At 39.4% G+C, this 18268-nt stretch overlaps 1 protein-coding gene across 1 annotated transcript; it reads left to right on the top strand.

Moving 5' to 3' along the window:
• Positions 1–9051: 9051 nt before the first annotated feature.
• On the top strand, positions 9052–16073 carry FGA (fibrinogen alpha chain). Its single transcript, XM_010356863.2, has 6 exons — positions 9052–9178; positions 10252–10377; positions 10837–11020; positions 12152–12297; positions 12893–14456; positions 15161–16073. The coding sequence occupies exons 1-6, from the start codon at positions 9125–9127 to the stop codon at positions 15868–15870; spliced, it is 2784 nt and encodes a 927-aa protein (XP_010355165.2). The 5' UTR covers positions 9052–9124; the 3' UTR covers positions 15871–16073.
• The last annotated feature ends 2195 nt before the right edge of the window (positions 16074–18268 follow it).

Here is an 18268-nt window from a genome sequence, read left to right as displayed (position 1 = left end):
GAACACTTTTTGGTTCTAAAGTTTATGAGTTTTTCAACTGTCTATTTTTAATTAGTATCTAAATTTATTGCATTAAAATCAGAGAACGTAGTTTTGATGATATTGATTCTCAGGAGAGAGATTTCACAAATTATTTTGGAACAAATGTTTGTTACAGAATTAACTCACTTCATAAAAGTGTACATCAATTGTAATTATTCTCCACTAATGATCTATATACCAGAAGTCTGTTAATATTTTTTGCTTTAAGAAGGAAAAAAACACCAGGCATGGTGACTCACACTTATGATCCCAGCACTTTGGGAGGCCAAGGCAGGAGGATCACTTGAGCCCAGGAGCTCCAGATCATTCTGGGCAACATTGAGAAACCCCATCTATACAGAAAAATTCAAAAATTAGCTGGGAATGGTGTGGTGCCAGCTACTCAGGAGGCTGAAGACGGAAGATCATTTGAGCCCAGGAAGCCAAGACTGCTGTGAACCGCGATTACACCACCGCACTCCAGCCTAAGCAACAGCACGAAACCCCGTCTCAAAATAAAAAAAAAAATTTAAAAATTAAAGAAAAAAAAGGGGCTGGGCGCCAAAAAAGTGGCTCACACCTGTAATCCCAGCGTTTTGGGAGGCTGAGGAGGGTGGATCACAAGGTCAGGAGTTCAAGAACAGCCTGGGCAATATGGCGAAACCCCATTTCTATTAAAAAATACAAAAATTGGGGCCGGACGCGGTGGCTCAAGCCTGTAATCCCAGCACTTTGGGAGGCCGAGACGGGCGGATCACGAGGTCAGGAGATCGAGACCATCCTGGTCTACACGGTGAAACCCCGTCTCTACTAAAAAATACAAAAAACTAGCTGGGCGAGATGGCGGGCGCCTGTAGTCCCAGCTACTTGGGAGGCTGAGGCAGGAGAATGGCGTAAACCCGGGAGGCGGAGCTTGCAGTGAGCCGAGATCGCGCCACTGCACTCCAGCCTGGGCGTCAGAGCTAGACTCCGTCTCAAAAAAAAAAGAAAAAATACAAAAATTAGCCAGGCATGCTGGCGTGTGACTGTCCCAGCTACTCAGGAGGCTGAGGCAGGAGAATTGCTTGAACCCAGGAGGTTGCAGTGAGCCGAAATCACGCCACTGCACTCCAACCTGGGCGACATAGTGAGACTCTGACTCAAAAAAAAAAAAATTACGAAAAAGACTAATGGTTATCATAAACATGAGCTTTGGCCCAAATGATACTGTTGCCATTGGCTCATTCTGGGCCTTGATGGTAGGCTCGACTATGGCTTACAGAACACTGCTCTGTAGTAGCCTGGAAAGCTTTCTGGGAAGGGTAGTTGGCACAATTTTAAGCTCTTGCTCACCTCAATTTCATTGGGAAATGCTTGAAGGAACAAACCGTGGTAAATTCAGGATCATGACATTTAATCATGTCTACAACTGGGTCAAAAATGTGTTTCCCAAATCCAAAATCCAGTATCCTTGGCCCTCACTCCGGTTTCCCTGCTCCTCACCCAGATTTTCTTCTACTGGCAACTTTAAAGCATGAGGTGAACTGAGGCAAGTAGGGAATCCTCACTAAATAAATCTGAATGTTGACTCTACTTAGATAAAGAGAATAGGGCAGATTCCACTCTGTTATGAAAGTGGCTGCTTTCAAATATTTAGGGACAAATAGTTAAAATGTGACATTAAAACAATATGACCTAACATTGAAGAGACCTTGGACTGGAAATGTTTTCCTTCATAATTTGTTCTCCTTACATCACAAAGCTGTGGTAAGGGTCAAGTGAGATAATATATGTAACTGCTTCAGAGACAATAAAACAAAAATAACATTTTTTTTTTAACTCTTGTCGTTTTTTACTCCTAAGATTGGTATTGCTGTGTGGGATTTGAATTATGTTAAGTTTGGAAATATAATTTTAAAACTTTAATATTTGCTTTTGCTTTCAAATAAAGCTTTAAATTTGGAATCATATTTTTATTTGCAGAAAATGTATAAAGGTACTATACAGCATTCACTAGCCTATCACCTAGTTTTCTTTGTCTTTTCTTTTCTTTCTTTCTTTCCTTTTTTTTTTTTTAAACGGAGTCTCAATCTGTTGCCCAGGCTGGAGTGCAGTGGTGTGATCTCAGCTCACTGCAACCTCCACCTCCCAGGTTCAAGTGATTCTCCTGCCTCAGCCTCCCAAGTAGGTGGGATTACAGGTGCCCGCCACCACACCCAGCTAATTTTTGTATTTTTAGTAGAGACGAGGTTTCACCATGTTGGCCAAGCTGGTCTTGAACCCCTGGCCTCAGGCGATGCGCCCACCTCAGCATCCTAAAGTTCTGGGATTACAGGCGTGAGCCACCATGCCTGGCCCCGATAGGCATGAGCCACCGCACCTGGCCCCAGTTATAGGACTGAGCTACCATGCCCTGCCCCAGTTTTCTTTAACGTTAGTGTCTTACATTACCATAGTACATTCGTCAAAACTACGAAACCAACTTAGGTACCATGCTACTGTGTAACTTTCACACTTCATTCAGATTTCACCAATTTTTACACTACTGTCCCTTTTCTGTCCAGGACCCCATCCAAATACCACATCACATCTAGTTGTCACATCTCCTTAATCACCTCTGGTTCCCTGTTTCTTAGTCTTTCTTTGTCTTTTCACAACCTTCATAAATTAAGGAAGTCTGTTCTGGTGTACCAATCATGAATTTTGTAAAATGTCCCTCAATTTAGGTTTCTCTGCTGTTTTTCTCACTAACTTTTTGTTGAATTTTATCTAAGTAAAATTTTTTTGTAAAACCTTCCATTAATATAGGGCCCAATAAATACCGCAGATAATTAAATAGATCTTGGTAATTGACTTACCCCTTTTTTTCACATAATTCCTTGTTTGTGGAAATTCCACATGCCTTGCAGATGATATTTCTCCAGTTTTTAACATGTCACTGTTAAATCAACACCAACCGACAGATTTTGTTTGCCAATCTTTAATAGAAGAACCACAGGGAAACCAGCCTAGCAACGTGCTGAATATCATGGATTTAATAGGTACAGTGTGAGAATGAATCTATGTTGCTGATATTAATACATCAATTGATTATCTGTATAATGGTTTTACTTTTCAAAGCTAGCATTTAAGTTTTAATACATGTTAAGTGCAAAAAATTAGTATATCTAGATCAAGCACATTATAGATAAGATAAATTAATCTTGAAAAATGAATTATGTAATTGATATTGCAGTTAAAAATGAAAAGAGATAAAACAGTAAGAAAAACTCAAAGACTACTTTCACCTCTCTTTCTCTCCCTCTCTCTCCACACACACACCCACACACACACGCACACACTTATAACTACTTAATGAGAACTTGATTAAAAGTACTTAAGTAAAAGACCATGAAAATTATTCCTAAGGATAAAAAAATTATTATTATATTATTGGAACAGAATAGATCTTAATCTCAAAAATGATAAAAAGTTATTCAATTAAGTGGTCATTAATCTAGAGTCAGTTCAACTATAAAAAATAAGGTGGGTGCCTTTCCTGAATAAAGAGATTAAAGAGAAATACAGTGTGATGGAATAAATCAAGATCACAAAAGGCTCTTTTTTTTTTTCTCCTCACGTTCTTAAGTGCAATTCAGAATCACTTCTGGGTATTAAGGAAATTCCTATTTTATCTTTGCAGCTGTAACTTCTGGGGAAACCATTTGAGGTCAGGAAATTGATGAGTTCTGAAAATAAACATTAAACACTCCATTAGTCACACCTATATAAGTCATCCTACCAGTTCATTTACCTTTCACAGTAAGCATCTTAGTAAAGACAAACTTTTGCAACACCCTTGAGATGCACGAGACAAATAGAGAAAATAAGATACACAAGCTGGTAATCCCAGATACTTAGGCAGCTGAGGTGAGATGAGCCCTTGAGCCCAGGGAGTTCAGGTGCAGTAAGCCATGATTGCGCCACTACACTCAGCTTGGTCAACAGAGCAAGATGCTGTCCCTAAAAAAAAAAAGAAAGAAAGAAAAAGAAAAAACTACAGAAAGTTAAATAGCTTTGCCAATGTTGTCCAGTGATTTCATTAGATCAGACTGTATTTATAAATGCCAAAATCTTGTAAATTTTCATAATTTAGTCATTTCAAAATTTAGAAAATAATTTTAGTACTTTCCAAGAATGCACTTAATATTGTTTTAACAAAATAGTTCCTGTCAAAGTACCATTATCTTCTTGTTATTAGGATACCAAATGTCTTTGGAAAGAATGTACAGATTCATGTAGATTTTTATGATAGATGACACAAGAATTTTTCAGAAACGTCTTGTATTTTGAGGCCTGAATTAAATATTTTAAAGAAATATCTCACACAAACAAAACAAAGAGCAATACATAAATGATATATCACTCTGCCGTATTTTCCAAAGAACTCAGCATGTAACGTACAGATTTTTCCATTGTTTTATATTAGATTAAACCATATGAAACTGCAAATATTATTGTTTTGACCTACAAAATATCAAGTTTACATAGTTTAACTTAATTCTCAGCTGTATAATGTATTTGACTTGCTCGCCAATTGTAAGCGACTTGAAAGTAAAAGACCATACATTATTTTCCTTTCTATCTTAAGCACATAGTATGCAGGACTAGAGAAATAATATACGTAGGGTAAATGATTGCTAAATTTAGACAAATGAGTGAATGAGTGAGCTGCTCTCAGAAATCAATACATTTAATTTCTGGCATCCGCCCAGGGTAAGACAAATACTCCATTCAAAATAACGCTGTCATTTTGTTTTGTATTTTTAAGTTGTATTTATACAACTGCAAATATCTAGATAACCGGTTATATATTTTACTTTTCCTGTGGAAGTTGTGATGAGTAGATATAGTTTAAAACTGAAACATACAGCTATAGAATTTCTACTCTTTCTGTTTACATTATATACCATACAAATGAAGCTCTTAAAACTAGTAAAAACTATTCCAGTCATGCTAAAAGTTATGGTATAACAAATATGTAAATTCATGCTCTTAAATGTTTATATTAACATTTATACTTAAATGTTTATATTACATTAACTTAAAAAATATAGATATATCAAACATCCTTCTCATTAGAGCTAAGGCAAATAGGATGTAGTTATCTGTAGGAAAAAGACAAACCTGGTGCAGCAGCTCACACCTGTCATCCCAGCACTTTGGGAGGCCAAGGTGGGTGGATCACCTGAGGTCAAGAGTTCAAGACCAGCCTGGTCAACATGGTGAAAACCCGTCTCTACTAAAAATACAAAAAATTAGCCGGTCATGATGGCGGGCACCTGTAATCCCAGCTATTCATGAGGCTGAGGCAGGAGAATCGCTTGAACCTGGGAGGCAGAGGTTGCAGTAAGCTAAGATTGTGCCATTGCACTCCAGCCTGGGTGGCAGAGCAAGACTCCATCTCAAAAAAAAACAAGAAAAAAGAAAAAGGCAATGCACAGCAGATTATAATTTAAGCAACTGAAAATTTCTTCAATCATTTTTCCAGTTTTGCACTTTAAAGATACCCTTATTGTCACATGCTTTTTAAAAAATGATACTCGTATTATTTGTTGCCTATTAATTTGCATAGTTTTCCATCTAAACAAAACCTACTCCTCCAAAGCTTACAATACAGTCTGTTCATGGGGCACAGAGCCCAGCCTGGTTAGCAGCCTGCAGTGTGGGGCCAAAGAGTGACCTACAAAAGTGCCTCATTAGGGACTCCTGGCACTAGAGTCAAAACAAGGGAACATTTTATTATGGAGCATTGGGATATTCTAGAAAAAATAAAAGCTACTGTTTCTAGAGCTCCTGCTGTGGATGGCCAACATTTTACATATACCATTTTACATAATCTTCACAGCAATCCTGCAAGACAAATATCATCATCTCATTTATAGCTCAGAGAATTTAAATAGCTTGCCCATGTCACTTAGGTGGAATCCAGGCCTCACATGCTGGAAAGCCCACCACGCATTGCCACCACTGTATGGTGACAGCCTTCCATTTCTCCAGCAGATACTGAGCAGCAATTGCTCTATGCCTGGCATTTGTGCTAGTCCTTGTGCCTTGGCCTCAGGAAGCTTAGTGTAGGCAAGACACACAATAAACAAATACCTTCCCAAATACACCTTGTCCAGGAGTTATAAGGTACAGTATGGAAAAACCAAGCAGGGTCAATGGAATGACATGCGAGAATGGCAGCTCTTTAGATCAGGTGGCCAGAGAAGGCTCTCTGAGTAGGTGCTGTGTGAGCAGAGGCCAGGATTAAGAAAGGGCGTGAGATGTGCTATTCTGAGAGGCAAGGATAAAGCCCTAGGTGGCATCCTTGGAAACACCCTGACATGGCACTAGGGTGGTGGCATTCAACCAAATTGTTTCTGTTAATTTACCTTCAATCAGATTACGTTCAACCGACTCACCTGAGGCCTACCAGGTTACTCTTGGGAACTTCTTTGCTATATACCATGTTCACCTCCCAAAGGTGGCAGTTCTTGTGGGCGAAGGAAAATGTGTGCAGAGATCAAGCCTCGTCTTCCTAGCTAAGCCTGACGTTTTGCCAGTGCGATGTTGTGAGTGAGTATAACCCAGCTTTTCATGGAATCATTGCCCTGTGGAACCTGGATGGGGCTCTGGGTCTTCCTCCTTGCTCTGCAATTAGCTCTAGAAATCATAGCAAGCTGCCTCAGGGGTGAGCTTGATCAGACAAGGAGCCTTCCATAGAGCAGACAGTGCACTGCCTTGCACCAGGGCTTCCAGCCATTTTTAGAAAGTTTCACACGTCTGCAGTGCTGGGGGAGGCAGCCAGGCAACTTCCCATCATTGGAACCCACTCATGCTTTCTTGCTCAATGAGGGCCCACACCTTTTGGGGAGAATATAAAGACCAATAAAACATTTCAGTTCTCAAGTTTATGATCTACTTGAGGAGACAGACAGTACTCCTACAATGATAAATGCCATTAGTGGTGCACACTCTAAGGAAGTATGAAAGAACACGAGATTGCTTTTAATTGGACATTGAATCAGGTACCCTGCAAAATGTCTAACAAAGAATGCAAGACTTAGTAAACATTCAATACACATTAGCTATTACTCTTATTAGGATTGGCTTCACACAGGAAGCAGAATTTGAGGCAAGGTAGGATTGCCGGATAAAGTACAGGGTGTCCAGTAAACTTTGAATTTCAGATAAACAACAAAAAAATTTTAAGTGTGTCTCAAATATCGCATGAGACATACTTATACTAAAATAGATTTGTTGTTTATCTGAAATTCAAACTTAACTGGGACACCCTTATTTTTATTTGCTATTTGCACCAACCTAATACATCTGGCAAATCTAAGCTGAATTTTTTTTTTTACTTTTATTGAAGTATAATTGACAAATAAAAGTTGCATTATTTAGGTTGTACAGCTTGATTTTTTTTTATTTTCCTTCAAAGGGGAACTTCTCTCTGATTGGTGTTTTGATACACATAAACATTGTCGAATGATTACCACAATTAATCTAATTAGCACATAAAACACCTCATATCGTTACCTTTTTTGTGTGGTGAGAAGACTTAAGATCTACCTTTTTAGCAAATTTCAAATATGCAGCACAGTATTAGCAACTATAGTCATCATGGTGCACATTAGACTCCAGAACTTACTCACGTTGCATAACTTTGGCCAACATCTCCCCCATTTCTCCTACGCCTCAGGCCCTGGCCACCACCATTCTACTCTTTTCTTCTGTGAGTTTGACTATTTTAGATTTCACACGTAAGAAAGATCATATAGTATTTGTCTTTCTTTTCCTTTCTTTCTTTCTTTCTTTTTTTTTTTTTTAAGAGGGAGTCTCACTCTGTGGCCCAGGTTGGAGTGCAATGGTGAAATCTCAGCTCACTGCAACCTCCTCCACCTCCCGGGTCCAAGTGATTCTCCCTGCCTCAGCCTCCCGAGTAGCTGGGATTACAGGTGCCCACCACCACAACTGGCTAAGTAGTATTTGTCTTTCTATATCTGCTCTTTTCACTTAGGATAATGCCCTCTAGGTTCATCTGTGTTACTGTAAATGACAGAATTTCCTTGTTTTTCAGGGCTGAGTAATACTCCATTGTGTACATATACGCCACATTTTCTTCATCTCCTCGTCCATCAGTGGACACTTAGGTTGTTTCCATATCTTGGCTATTGTCAATAAAGCTGCAATGAACATGGGAATGCAGGTATCTCTTCAAGGTCCTGATTTCATTTCTTTTGGAAATACACTCAGAAGTGAGATTGCTGGCACAGAAACAGGAAAGAAATGGTATTTTTCATGGCACTTTATGATCTCCCATAATTCACTGAGTACTTCCTATGTGACAGTCACTGTTCTGAGGGATTTACAAGAATTAACTCATTTATTCTTCATAAAAGCATGGGGTAGCTTATCAGCATCCTTAGTTTATAAATGAGGAAACTGAGGTATAAAGAGGTAAAGTAACTTGTCCAAGAACATAGAGCAGGGAAGTGGTGCAGCTTGGATTATGAACCTAAGATGTTTGGCTCCTGGGGCTGCTGTCATCTTTATATTTTAGATAGAGAAAAGTAATCTGTTCTAAATAAAGTTATAGAAAGCCTTCAGGGCCAGCCTATCACCAAAGTTATTTTTTACAAACCAGATCACCCAACCCTAATTTCTGCATAAAGTGAAATATTGTTTGCTAAATCACCAATACTGGGGGCTACAGCTAGCTTAACTAAGCAACTTCTGTATTCTTTCACGTATAAAAATATGGATATACCCTCCTATGCTCCTCTTTTCATTCTCAAAGCCACCCTGTTCCTGGAATGTGAGACCTTCTCCTAATCATTGGCTGGAGAATCAAATGCTACCTTTGCAACAGCTTATCGGAAGCAAACAAGCTGAGGGGAATTGAGCAAGAATTTCTGGGACACCAACAGCATAGGAGGAACAAAGGATGTAGAGGGAGGGTTGACTGTCTACACAGGACAAAGCCAATGATTAACCAAACCTCCTGCAGATTTAAATGGGATGGGAACTAGGAGTAGAAGCAATCCTTTCTTTCAGCTGGAGTGCTCCTCATGAGCCAGCCCCACCCATAGAAAAGATGTTTTCCATGAGGATCGTCTGCCTGGTCCTAAGTGTGGTGGGCACAGGATGGGTATGGTCCTTTTCATTTTCTCTTCTTGCTTTCTCTCTGGTGTTTATTCCACAAAGAGCTTGGAGGTCAGAGTCTACCTGTTCTATGTCATGACATACTCTTAGCTTTATGAACTCCAGGCCTGGGAGGAAAGCTCCTGGATGGGATTGACACCTCAAGAATACAAGGTAATATGACCCCAAGAGGAAGATCTTAGATGGATGAGAGTGCACAAACTCACAAGGGAAACTTTAGCATCGGTCATTCAGTCTTACTACATTTTGTTTTGTTTTGTTTTAAAAAGGGCAAGAATACTTTGCCATCCTTGTTGCTATAAAGCCTTGGTGCATTGTAATGCTAGTTAATGGAATAAAACATTCTATGGTAAGATTTGTTTTCTTTAATTATTAATTTTTTGCTACTTGCCCATAATAAACAGAACTTTTAGTTTTCGTACAGTTTTGCTGAAAGGTTATTTCTGTGTTTGTCAAAACAAAAGAAAAAGCAAATTAATTATCTTTGGAAACATCGTTGCAGTATCAGAAGAGATTAGTTAGTAAGGCAATACGCTTTTAGGAAGTAATGGTATTCTTTTAGAGTATGAATCCATCTCTAAAGGTTACATAGAAACTTGAAGGAGAGAGGAACATTAAGTTAAGATAGTGTAGGTTTTTTCTACTGAAGCAGCAATTACAGGTGAAACAGCTCTATAGCTTTCAACTTTCTTTCCGTCTGCAGTCATTAGTAAAAATGAAAAGGTAAAATTTAACTGATTTTATAGATTCAAATAATTTTCCTTTTAGGATGGATTCTTTAAAACTCCTAATATTTATCAAATGCTTATTTAGTGTCATACACAGTTAAGAAATGTGTACATTTTATCTCCTTTAATTCTCATAACAACTCCATAAAATGGGTCTTGGGATTTCCATTTGAAGACAAGAAACCTGAGGCTTGCAGAAGCCCTGTGGCTGGTGTCCTTAATCTTTGTGAGAGTGCCATCTCTTCCTGGGAACTTACAGGCATGTCAGTGTCTTCTCTTCTGGCTAACATTGCTGTTGCTCTCTTTTGTGTATGTGAATGAATCTTTAAAGACTGCAGATACTGGTGAAGGTGACTTTCTAGCTGAAGGAGGAGGCGTGCGTGGCCCAAGGGTTGTGGAAAAGCATCAATCTGCCTGCAAAGATTCAGACTGGCCCTTCTGCTCTGATGAAGACTGGGTAAGCAGTTAGCTGGGGAAGCAGGAAATTCCTTCCCTCTGTTGCTAGAGGGGCTCACAGGCTGACCCGATTGGTCCCAGAACTTTTTAAAATAGAAAATAATTGAATAGCTCCCTACATACCAAATAAAGCAAAGGAACCTACTAGCAAGAGCACTGTTTCATTACCTCCCCAACTCTGGATCATTAGTGGGTGAACAGACTGGATTTCAGTTGCATGGTCAGGCAAAACTAGGCACCTGAGTATAGTGGCCTCAATTTCCTGGCATCTAATTTATGGCTAAGTGGAAAGTCATTCCAGAATTTCTCTGCAACCTCTAACTAGTCCTCTTACCTACTTTTAAGCCAACTTATCTGGAAGAGACAGGGTAGGAAGAAATGGGGACTGCATGGAAACATGCAAAATTATTCTGAATCCAAGAGATAGATCCTTACTGTAATTTTCTCTCTTCACTTTCAGAACTACAAATGCCCTTCCGGCTGCAGGATGAAAGGGTTGATTGATGAAGTCAATCAAGATTTTACAAACAGAATAAATAAGCTCAAAAATTCACTATTTGAATATCAGAAGAACAATAAGGATTCTAACTCAGTGACCATTAATATAATGGAAATTTTGAGAGGCGATCTTGTCTCATCCAATAGTAAGTATTACATGTTTACTGCTTTGATTTTATAACAGAAACAACAAAAATCCTAAATAAATATGATATCTGCTTATATCTATGTTAATTTCATCCCAAAGTACTTAGTGTAGAAATACATGCCTTCATAACATCCCTGAAAATTTTAAGGGGGAGTTTTGTTTTTGTTATTTTTTCAAAGTAGAAGATGTTAACTGAGATTGTTTAAGGTCACAAAATAAGTCAGAATTTTGGATTAAAAACAAGAATTTAAGTGTGTTCTTTTCAACAGTATATACTGAAAACAGGATGGGTCAGACTCTTTGAGTTGGATATTTTTGTTTCTGCCTTGCAGAGGTGAAAACTGAGAGGTCAAGGAACTTATTCAAAGACACAAAGCTGGGAGTTCAACCCTCAGACTCCACTGAGCTGATTAGGTAGAATTTTAAATTTAAAATATAGAGTCAAGCTACATCATTCTCAGAGTCTACTCATTAGGGTTAGGAAACATCGCATTCACTCTGGGCACGGACAGTGAGTCTAGGGAGGCCTCAGTTTCTGAAGTTTTGCTTTGCCTTTTTATACCTTCACAAACACTTGACATTTAAAATCAGTGATGCAACACTAGCTGGCAAGTGAGTGATCCTGTTGACCCAAAATAGCTTAGGAACAATTTCAGATCTATAGATAAAAAGAAAAATTCATCAATAAGAAAATCCAATATGTTCAAGTCCCTTGATTTAGGATATTATAAAATATTTGGAATGCAATCAAACCAATTATTTTAACTCCAAATTACACCTTTAAAATTCCAAAGAAATTTCTTCTATATTTATTTGAGATTACTAATTGCTAATAGGACATCTTAACTGAGATTCATGGATGGCTGCAGGGCATAACATTATCCAAAAGTAAAATGCCCCACAGGTTTGGAACTCACAGATTAAACTGTAACCAAAATAAAATTGGGAATATTTGCAAGCTAGCTTCTTTCTTTCTTTCTTCCTTCCTTTCTTTCCTTCCTCCCTTCCTCCCTTCCTCTCTTTCTCTCTTTCTCTCTTTCTTTCATCTCTCTCTTTCCTTCCTTCCTTTCTTTTGCTGGCAATTACAGACAAATCACTCAGCAGCTACTTCAATAACTTTCTATTTCAGACCGTGATAATACCTATAACCAAGTGTCTGAAGATCTGAGAAGCAGAATTGAAGTCCTGAAGCGCAAAGTCATAGAAAAAGTACAGCATATCCAACTTCTGCAGCAAAATGTTAGGGCTCAGTTGGTTGATATGAAAAGACTGGAGGTAAGTATGTGGCTGTGGTCCCAGACTTCCTTGTTTATGAGTAACAGGGAAAAGGAAGGCGATAGTTATGCATTGAGTGTCTACTATATGCAGAGAAAAGTGTTATATCCATCATCTACCTAAAAGTAGGTATTATTTTCCTCACTCCACAGTTGAAGAAAAAAAATTCAGAGATATTAAGTAAATTTTCCAATGGTACATAGATAGTAAATTTCGAAATCAAGTGTTCAGTCCCTGTCTAATTCCAAAGCCCATTACATCACCATGCCTCTGAGTCTTCAGCCTGAGTTTCACCAAGGATCATTTAATTAGCTTTTCCTTTGAGAGGGAATAGCACCTTACTCTTGATCCATTCTGAGACTAAGATGATCAAAGAGCATTCATTGCTTATCCTGGCTAGCCGTGCAATACCCAACATCTCTTCCACTGAGGGTGCTCGATAAGCAGAAAACAGAGAATATTAAGTGGTAGGTCTCCAAGTCAAAAAAAAAATGAAACCAGTTTCCAGAAGGAAAATTAACTACCAGAAACTCAATGGACATAGTTTATGTATTTGTATCTACATTTTCTCTTTATTTTTCTCCCCTCTCTCTAGGTGGACATTGACATTAAGATCCGGTCTTGTCGAGGGTCATGCAGTAGGGCTTTAGCTCGTGAAGTAGATCTGAAGGACTATGAAGATCAGCAGAAGCAACTTGAGCAGGTCATTGCCAAAGACTTACTTCCCTCTAGAGATAGGCAACACTTACCACTGATAAAAATGAAACCAGTTCCAGATTTGTTTCCCCCAAATTTCAAGAGCCAGCTTCAGAAGGCACCCCCAGAGTGGAAGGCATTAACAGACATGCAGCAGATGAGAATGGAGTTAGAGAGACCTGGTGGAAATGAGGTTACCCGAGTAGACTCCACCTCTTATGGAACAGGATCAGAGACAGAAAGCCCCAGGAACCCTAGCAGTGCTGGAAGCTGGAACCCTGGGAGCTCTGGACCTGGAAGTACTGGACACCAAAACCCTGGGAGCTCTGGACCAGGAAGTACCGGAACCTGGAAACCTGGGAGCTCTGGACCTGGAAGTACTGGAACCTGGAAACCTGGGAGCTCTGGACCTGGAAGTACTGGAACCTGGAACCCTGGGAGCTCTGGAACTGGAAGTACTGGAACCTGGAACCCTGGGAGCTCTGGACCTGGAAGTACTGGAACCTGGAACCCTGGGAGCTCTGGACCTGGAAGTACTGGAACCTGGAACCCTGGGAGCTCTGGAACTGGAAGTACTGGAACCTGGAACCCTGGGAGCTCTGGACCTGGAAGTACTGGAAACCAAAACACTGGGAGCCCTAGACCTGGTAGTACTGGAACCTGGAATCCTGGCAGCTCTGGACATGGAAGTGCTGGGCACTGGAATTCTGAGAGCTCTGTATCTAGTAGTACTGGACATTGGCACTCTGGATCTGGAAGTTTTAGGCCAGATAGCCCAGGCTCTGGGAACACCAGGCCTACCAACCCAGACTGGGGCACGTTTGAAGAGGTGCCAGGAATCGTAAGTCCAGGGACAAACAGAGAGTACCACACAGATAAACTGGTCACTTCTAAAGGAGACAAAGAGCTTGTGGTTGGTAAAGAGAAGGTCACCTCTGGTAGCACAACCACCACACGTCGTTCATGCTCTAAAACCGTTACTAAGACTGTTATTGGTCCTGATGGTCACAAAGAAGTTACCAAAGAAGTGGTGACCTCCGAAGATGGTTCTGACTGTCCCGAGGCAATAGATTTAGGCATAGGTACTCTGGATGAGTTCCGCCGTAGGCACCCTGATGAAGCTGCCTTCTTTGACACTGCCTCAACTGGAAAAACATTTCCAGGTTTCTTCTCACCTATGTTCAGAGAGTTTGCCAGTGAGGCTGAGTCAATGGGTTCAGAATCTGGCACCTTCACAAATACAAAGGAAACCAGTTCTCATCACTCTGGGGTAGCTGAATTCCCTTCAAGTGGTAAAACTTCAAGTCACAGCAAACAATTTATTAGTAGCACAGCTTACAACAGAGAAGGCTCCACATTTGAAAGCAAGAGTTATAAAATGGCAGATGAGGCCGGAAGTGAAGCCGATCATGAAGGAACACATTCCACCAAGAGAGGCCATGCTAAATCTCGCTCTTCCAGAGGTATCCACACTTCTCCTTTGGGGAAGCCTTTCCTGTCGCCTTAAACTAAGTTAAATATTTCTGCACAGTGCTCCCATGGCCCCTTGCATTTCCTTCTTAACTCTGTTACATTCATTGAAACTACACTTTTTTGGTTTGTTTTTGCGCTAGACTGTAAGTTCCATGGGGGCAGGGCCTTTGTCTCATCTCTGTATTTCCAAATGCCTAACAGTACAGAGTCATGACTCAATAAATACATGCTAAATGGATGAATTACTTCCTCTGAAACTCTATTTGAGCTTTGAGCTTATTTAATCAAATTATTTCACTAATCAAAGTGTGTGCTATTAGAATTGTCACCCAATTGATTAATCACATTTTTAGTATGTGTCTCAGTTGACATTTAGGTCAGGGTAAAAACAAGTTCTGTTAGTATTAATTGATGCTTAGCTACCAGTACTGGTTACTTGCTATTAGTATGTGCAAGTAAAATTCCAAATCCATTTGAGGAAAATCCCCTTTGCAATTTGTAGGTATAAATAAGCCCTTGTTTGCATAAGTTCTATCCCACTGTAAGTGCATCCTTCCCCTATGGAGGGAAGAAAAGGAGGAAGAAAGAACGGAAGGGAAGGAAACAATATTTGCCTTCTTTAATCTGAGTCGTGCCTATCTTTGTAAAGTTAAATGAGAATAACTTCTTCCAACCAGCTTAATTTTTTTTTTAGACTGTGATGATGTCCTCCAAACACATCCTTCAGGTACCCAAAGTGGCATTTTCAATATCACGCTACCCGGATCCAGTAAGATTTTTTCTGTTTATTGTGATCAAGAGACCAGTTTGGGAGGATGGCTTTTGATCCAGCAAAGAATGGATGGATCACTGAATTTTAACCGGACCTGGCAAGACTACAAGAGAGGTTTCGGCAGCCTGAATGACGAGGGGGAAGGAGAATTCTGGCTAGGCAATGACTACCTCCACTTACTAACCCAGAGGGGCTCTGTTCTTAGGGTTGAATTAGAGGACTGGGCTGGCAACGAAGCTTATGCAGAATATTACTTCCGGGTAGGCTCTGAGGCCAAAGGCTATGCCCTCCAGGTCTCCTCCTATGAAGGCACTGCAGGCGATGCTCTGATTGAAGGTTCGGTAGAGGAAGGGACAGAGTACACCTCTCACAACAGCATGCAGTTCAGCACCTTTGACAGGGACGCAGACCAGTGGGAAGAGAACTGTGCAGAAGTCTATGGGGGAGGCTGGTGGTATAACAACTGCCAAGCAGCCAATCTCAATGGCATCTACTACCCTGGAGGCTCCTATGACCCGAGGAATAACAGTCCTTATGAGATTGAGAACGGAGTGGTCTGGGTTTCGTTTAGAGGGGCAGATTATTCCCTCAGGGCTGTTCGCATGAAAATTAGGCCCCTTGTGACCCAATAGACTAAAGGAGTGGGAGTGGGAGCACTCTGGTTTCTTAGCTAGAAAAGTGGAGAGGAAATAAGAAAGGTAAAGCGTTGAGATTCTCTACAATCCAAAAAATTCCTAGGTGCTATTTTCTTATCCTTTGTACTGTAGCTAAATGTACCTGAGACATATTAGTCTTTGAAAAATAAAGTTGTATACTTTTTTTATCTTTAAATAGCTCTGTGGGTTTGAAAATTTTTATAAGGATATACCAAGGGCCATTCAGTACATCAGGAAAGTGTAAGGCAGAAGCTTCCCTCTCTAACCTTGAGGAGTGTTGGTTTGAGAACTTCTCTTCCCATACCACCCAAAGTCATAAGGCCATTGCAAACTAAAAAAGTTATTTTATCCATTTGATATGAATGGTTTTAAGCCAATATTTTAAGGTAAAACTCACTGAATCTAACCATAGCTGACCTTTGTAGTAGAATTTACAACTTATTATTACAATGCAGTTTATAATTGCAATATGTATTCATGTCTTTTGATATGGAGCAAATCCAGGAAGACAGGAGAAACATTCTTTCCTAAATAGAAATGAAAATCTGTCCTTTAAGCCCTTCCACTAGATATTGTAAGGCATACTTATTTTTTTTCCCAGGGTGTAACCAATTTCTTTCAAAAACACATCTAAAATTTTAAAACTATTTATGATTATTCAAAAAGCAGACAATTCACACATGAATAAATAATCTCTCAAGTATTGATTTAACTGCATTTTTCTAACAGTCATAAACTATATTCTGTGACATGTTCACTATTATTACTAAATGTAAATCGTTAGTAGAAAGCATCTCACTAAGTATGATTTATGCTATATTCAAAATTCAACACATTTACATTGGTCAATATTTGGTCCAAGTTGCATCTTTAATCCTGGTGGCCTTGCCCTCTGATTTTTAATTTGCATTCTTCTCTATGAAGATATATTTGCCATTTTCTCTTGAATATGTATTAAAATATCTCAAGCAGTCCAGTATACCACCCTTTCTTACATAGCTTCTATTCTGATACGACTGCATTATTTCTCAAGGAAGGAAGGAAGGAGAGACAGAGGGAAGGAGAGGAGAAGGGAGGGAGGAGGAAAAAGGGGCCAGAGCCTGGGGATCAAAAGGGAAAAAACCTTGCAAATGCATCACATATGAACCCCAGAGTTCTTGAATTTCCTTATGGGGAATTGTAAATCTCTGATACAAACCAAATGCTATACCTTCAAAATAGTTGGATACTTGGAAAAGAACTTCTTCAGAATTACATGAAGCTTCATTTCTTTCAGACATCAGAACTTCATGCTGTCTCTATCCCCACTCCACTTTCACTCACACGTATGCCTTGACAGAATTTGAGTTGAGACTAGAAAATATTTTGTTTTCCCGAATAGCACACTATTTAGGAACAGAATTGGGTCCTGGAATGAAAGTGATTATGAATGGGAAGGACCATTTATTTCTAATTATTTAGAAGATTTTGAGTTTATCAAAGGATTAGATAAACCTCTTTTAATTTAATAAATGGTAGTCAATATTAGCAGGCTCATGTGAACTGGAGATACAATTTGGTTGTGAGACAAGACATGACACATCTATTTTCCATTTCACCTTATCTTTATTTTCTATTTCATTTTTTCTGAAATTAAATATTAATTTAGCTCTGACTCTCATTCATTCAGAAGCCCATTTCAACTCGGTTTTCATGCGATTATCTTACGCTTGAAATTGATCTCCTTAAGTCAACACAACTTTGCAATTCTAAATTAAATGGGCTGCATTCAAGCCTCTTTCTACTTGATCTCTTTTAAATATCTGCTACTTATTTTGCCCTTATCCTGCCTCTCGGACCTGTCTTTTTGTCTTGGTTTCTATACCATTTCTTCCTGTCTCACTCTTTTCAGTGTTTTTAACTGGTAATTTCTTCTCAGACCACTTTTTAAATGTAGGGGTTTCTCACTACATTTACATTGGTACTCATCTTTATCATTTGAGATTAGGTTTGGCACATCTGATTTCAACAAGACAGAAATTCATTTCTTGCTCACAGAAAAGCCTGTATAGGAGTATGTCTGCATAGTCTTCAGGAAGCCATCATTTTAATAAAAGACTTACATCCTCTGGTTCATCTCACAATCCAAATACGTCCTGTGGCAATCTGGAATATGGAGAAAACACAGAAGGGCAAAGGAGTACCTTCTCCTTTTAAGGAACTTTCTTGAGTGTTCTAAACAGCACTTCTGCTTATATCAGCAACAACTTAGTCACATAGATAAGCTTAGTTGCAGGAGAAGCTGAGGCAAGTTGACTTTTAGCTTGAGTACAAATCTATCCTAACTGAAATCAGGATTCTGCTAATAAGGAAAAGAGGGAGAATAGATACGGAA

The sequence above is a fragment of the Rhinopithecus roxellana genome, chromosome 2 (assembly GCF_007565055.1).
Source record: "Rhinopithecus roxellana isolate Shanxi Qingling chromosome 2, ASM756505v1, whole genome shotgun sequence".
Taxonomy (NCBI): domain Eukaryota; kingdom Metazoa; phylum Chordata; class Mammalia; order Primates; family Cercopithecidae; genus Rhinopithecus; species Rhinopithecus roxellana.
This window is presented reverse-complemented; position numbering and strand designations above follow the sequence as displayed.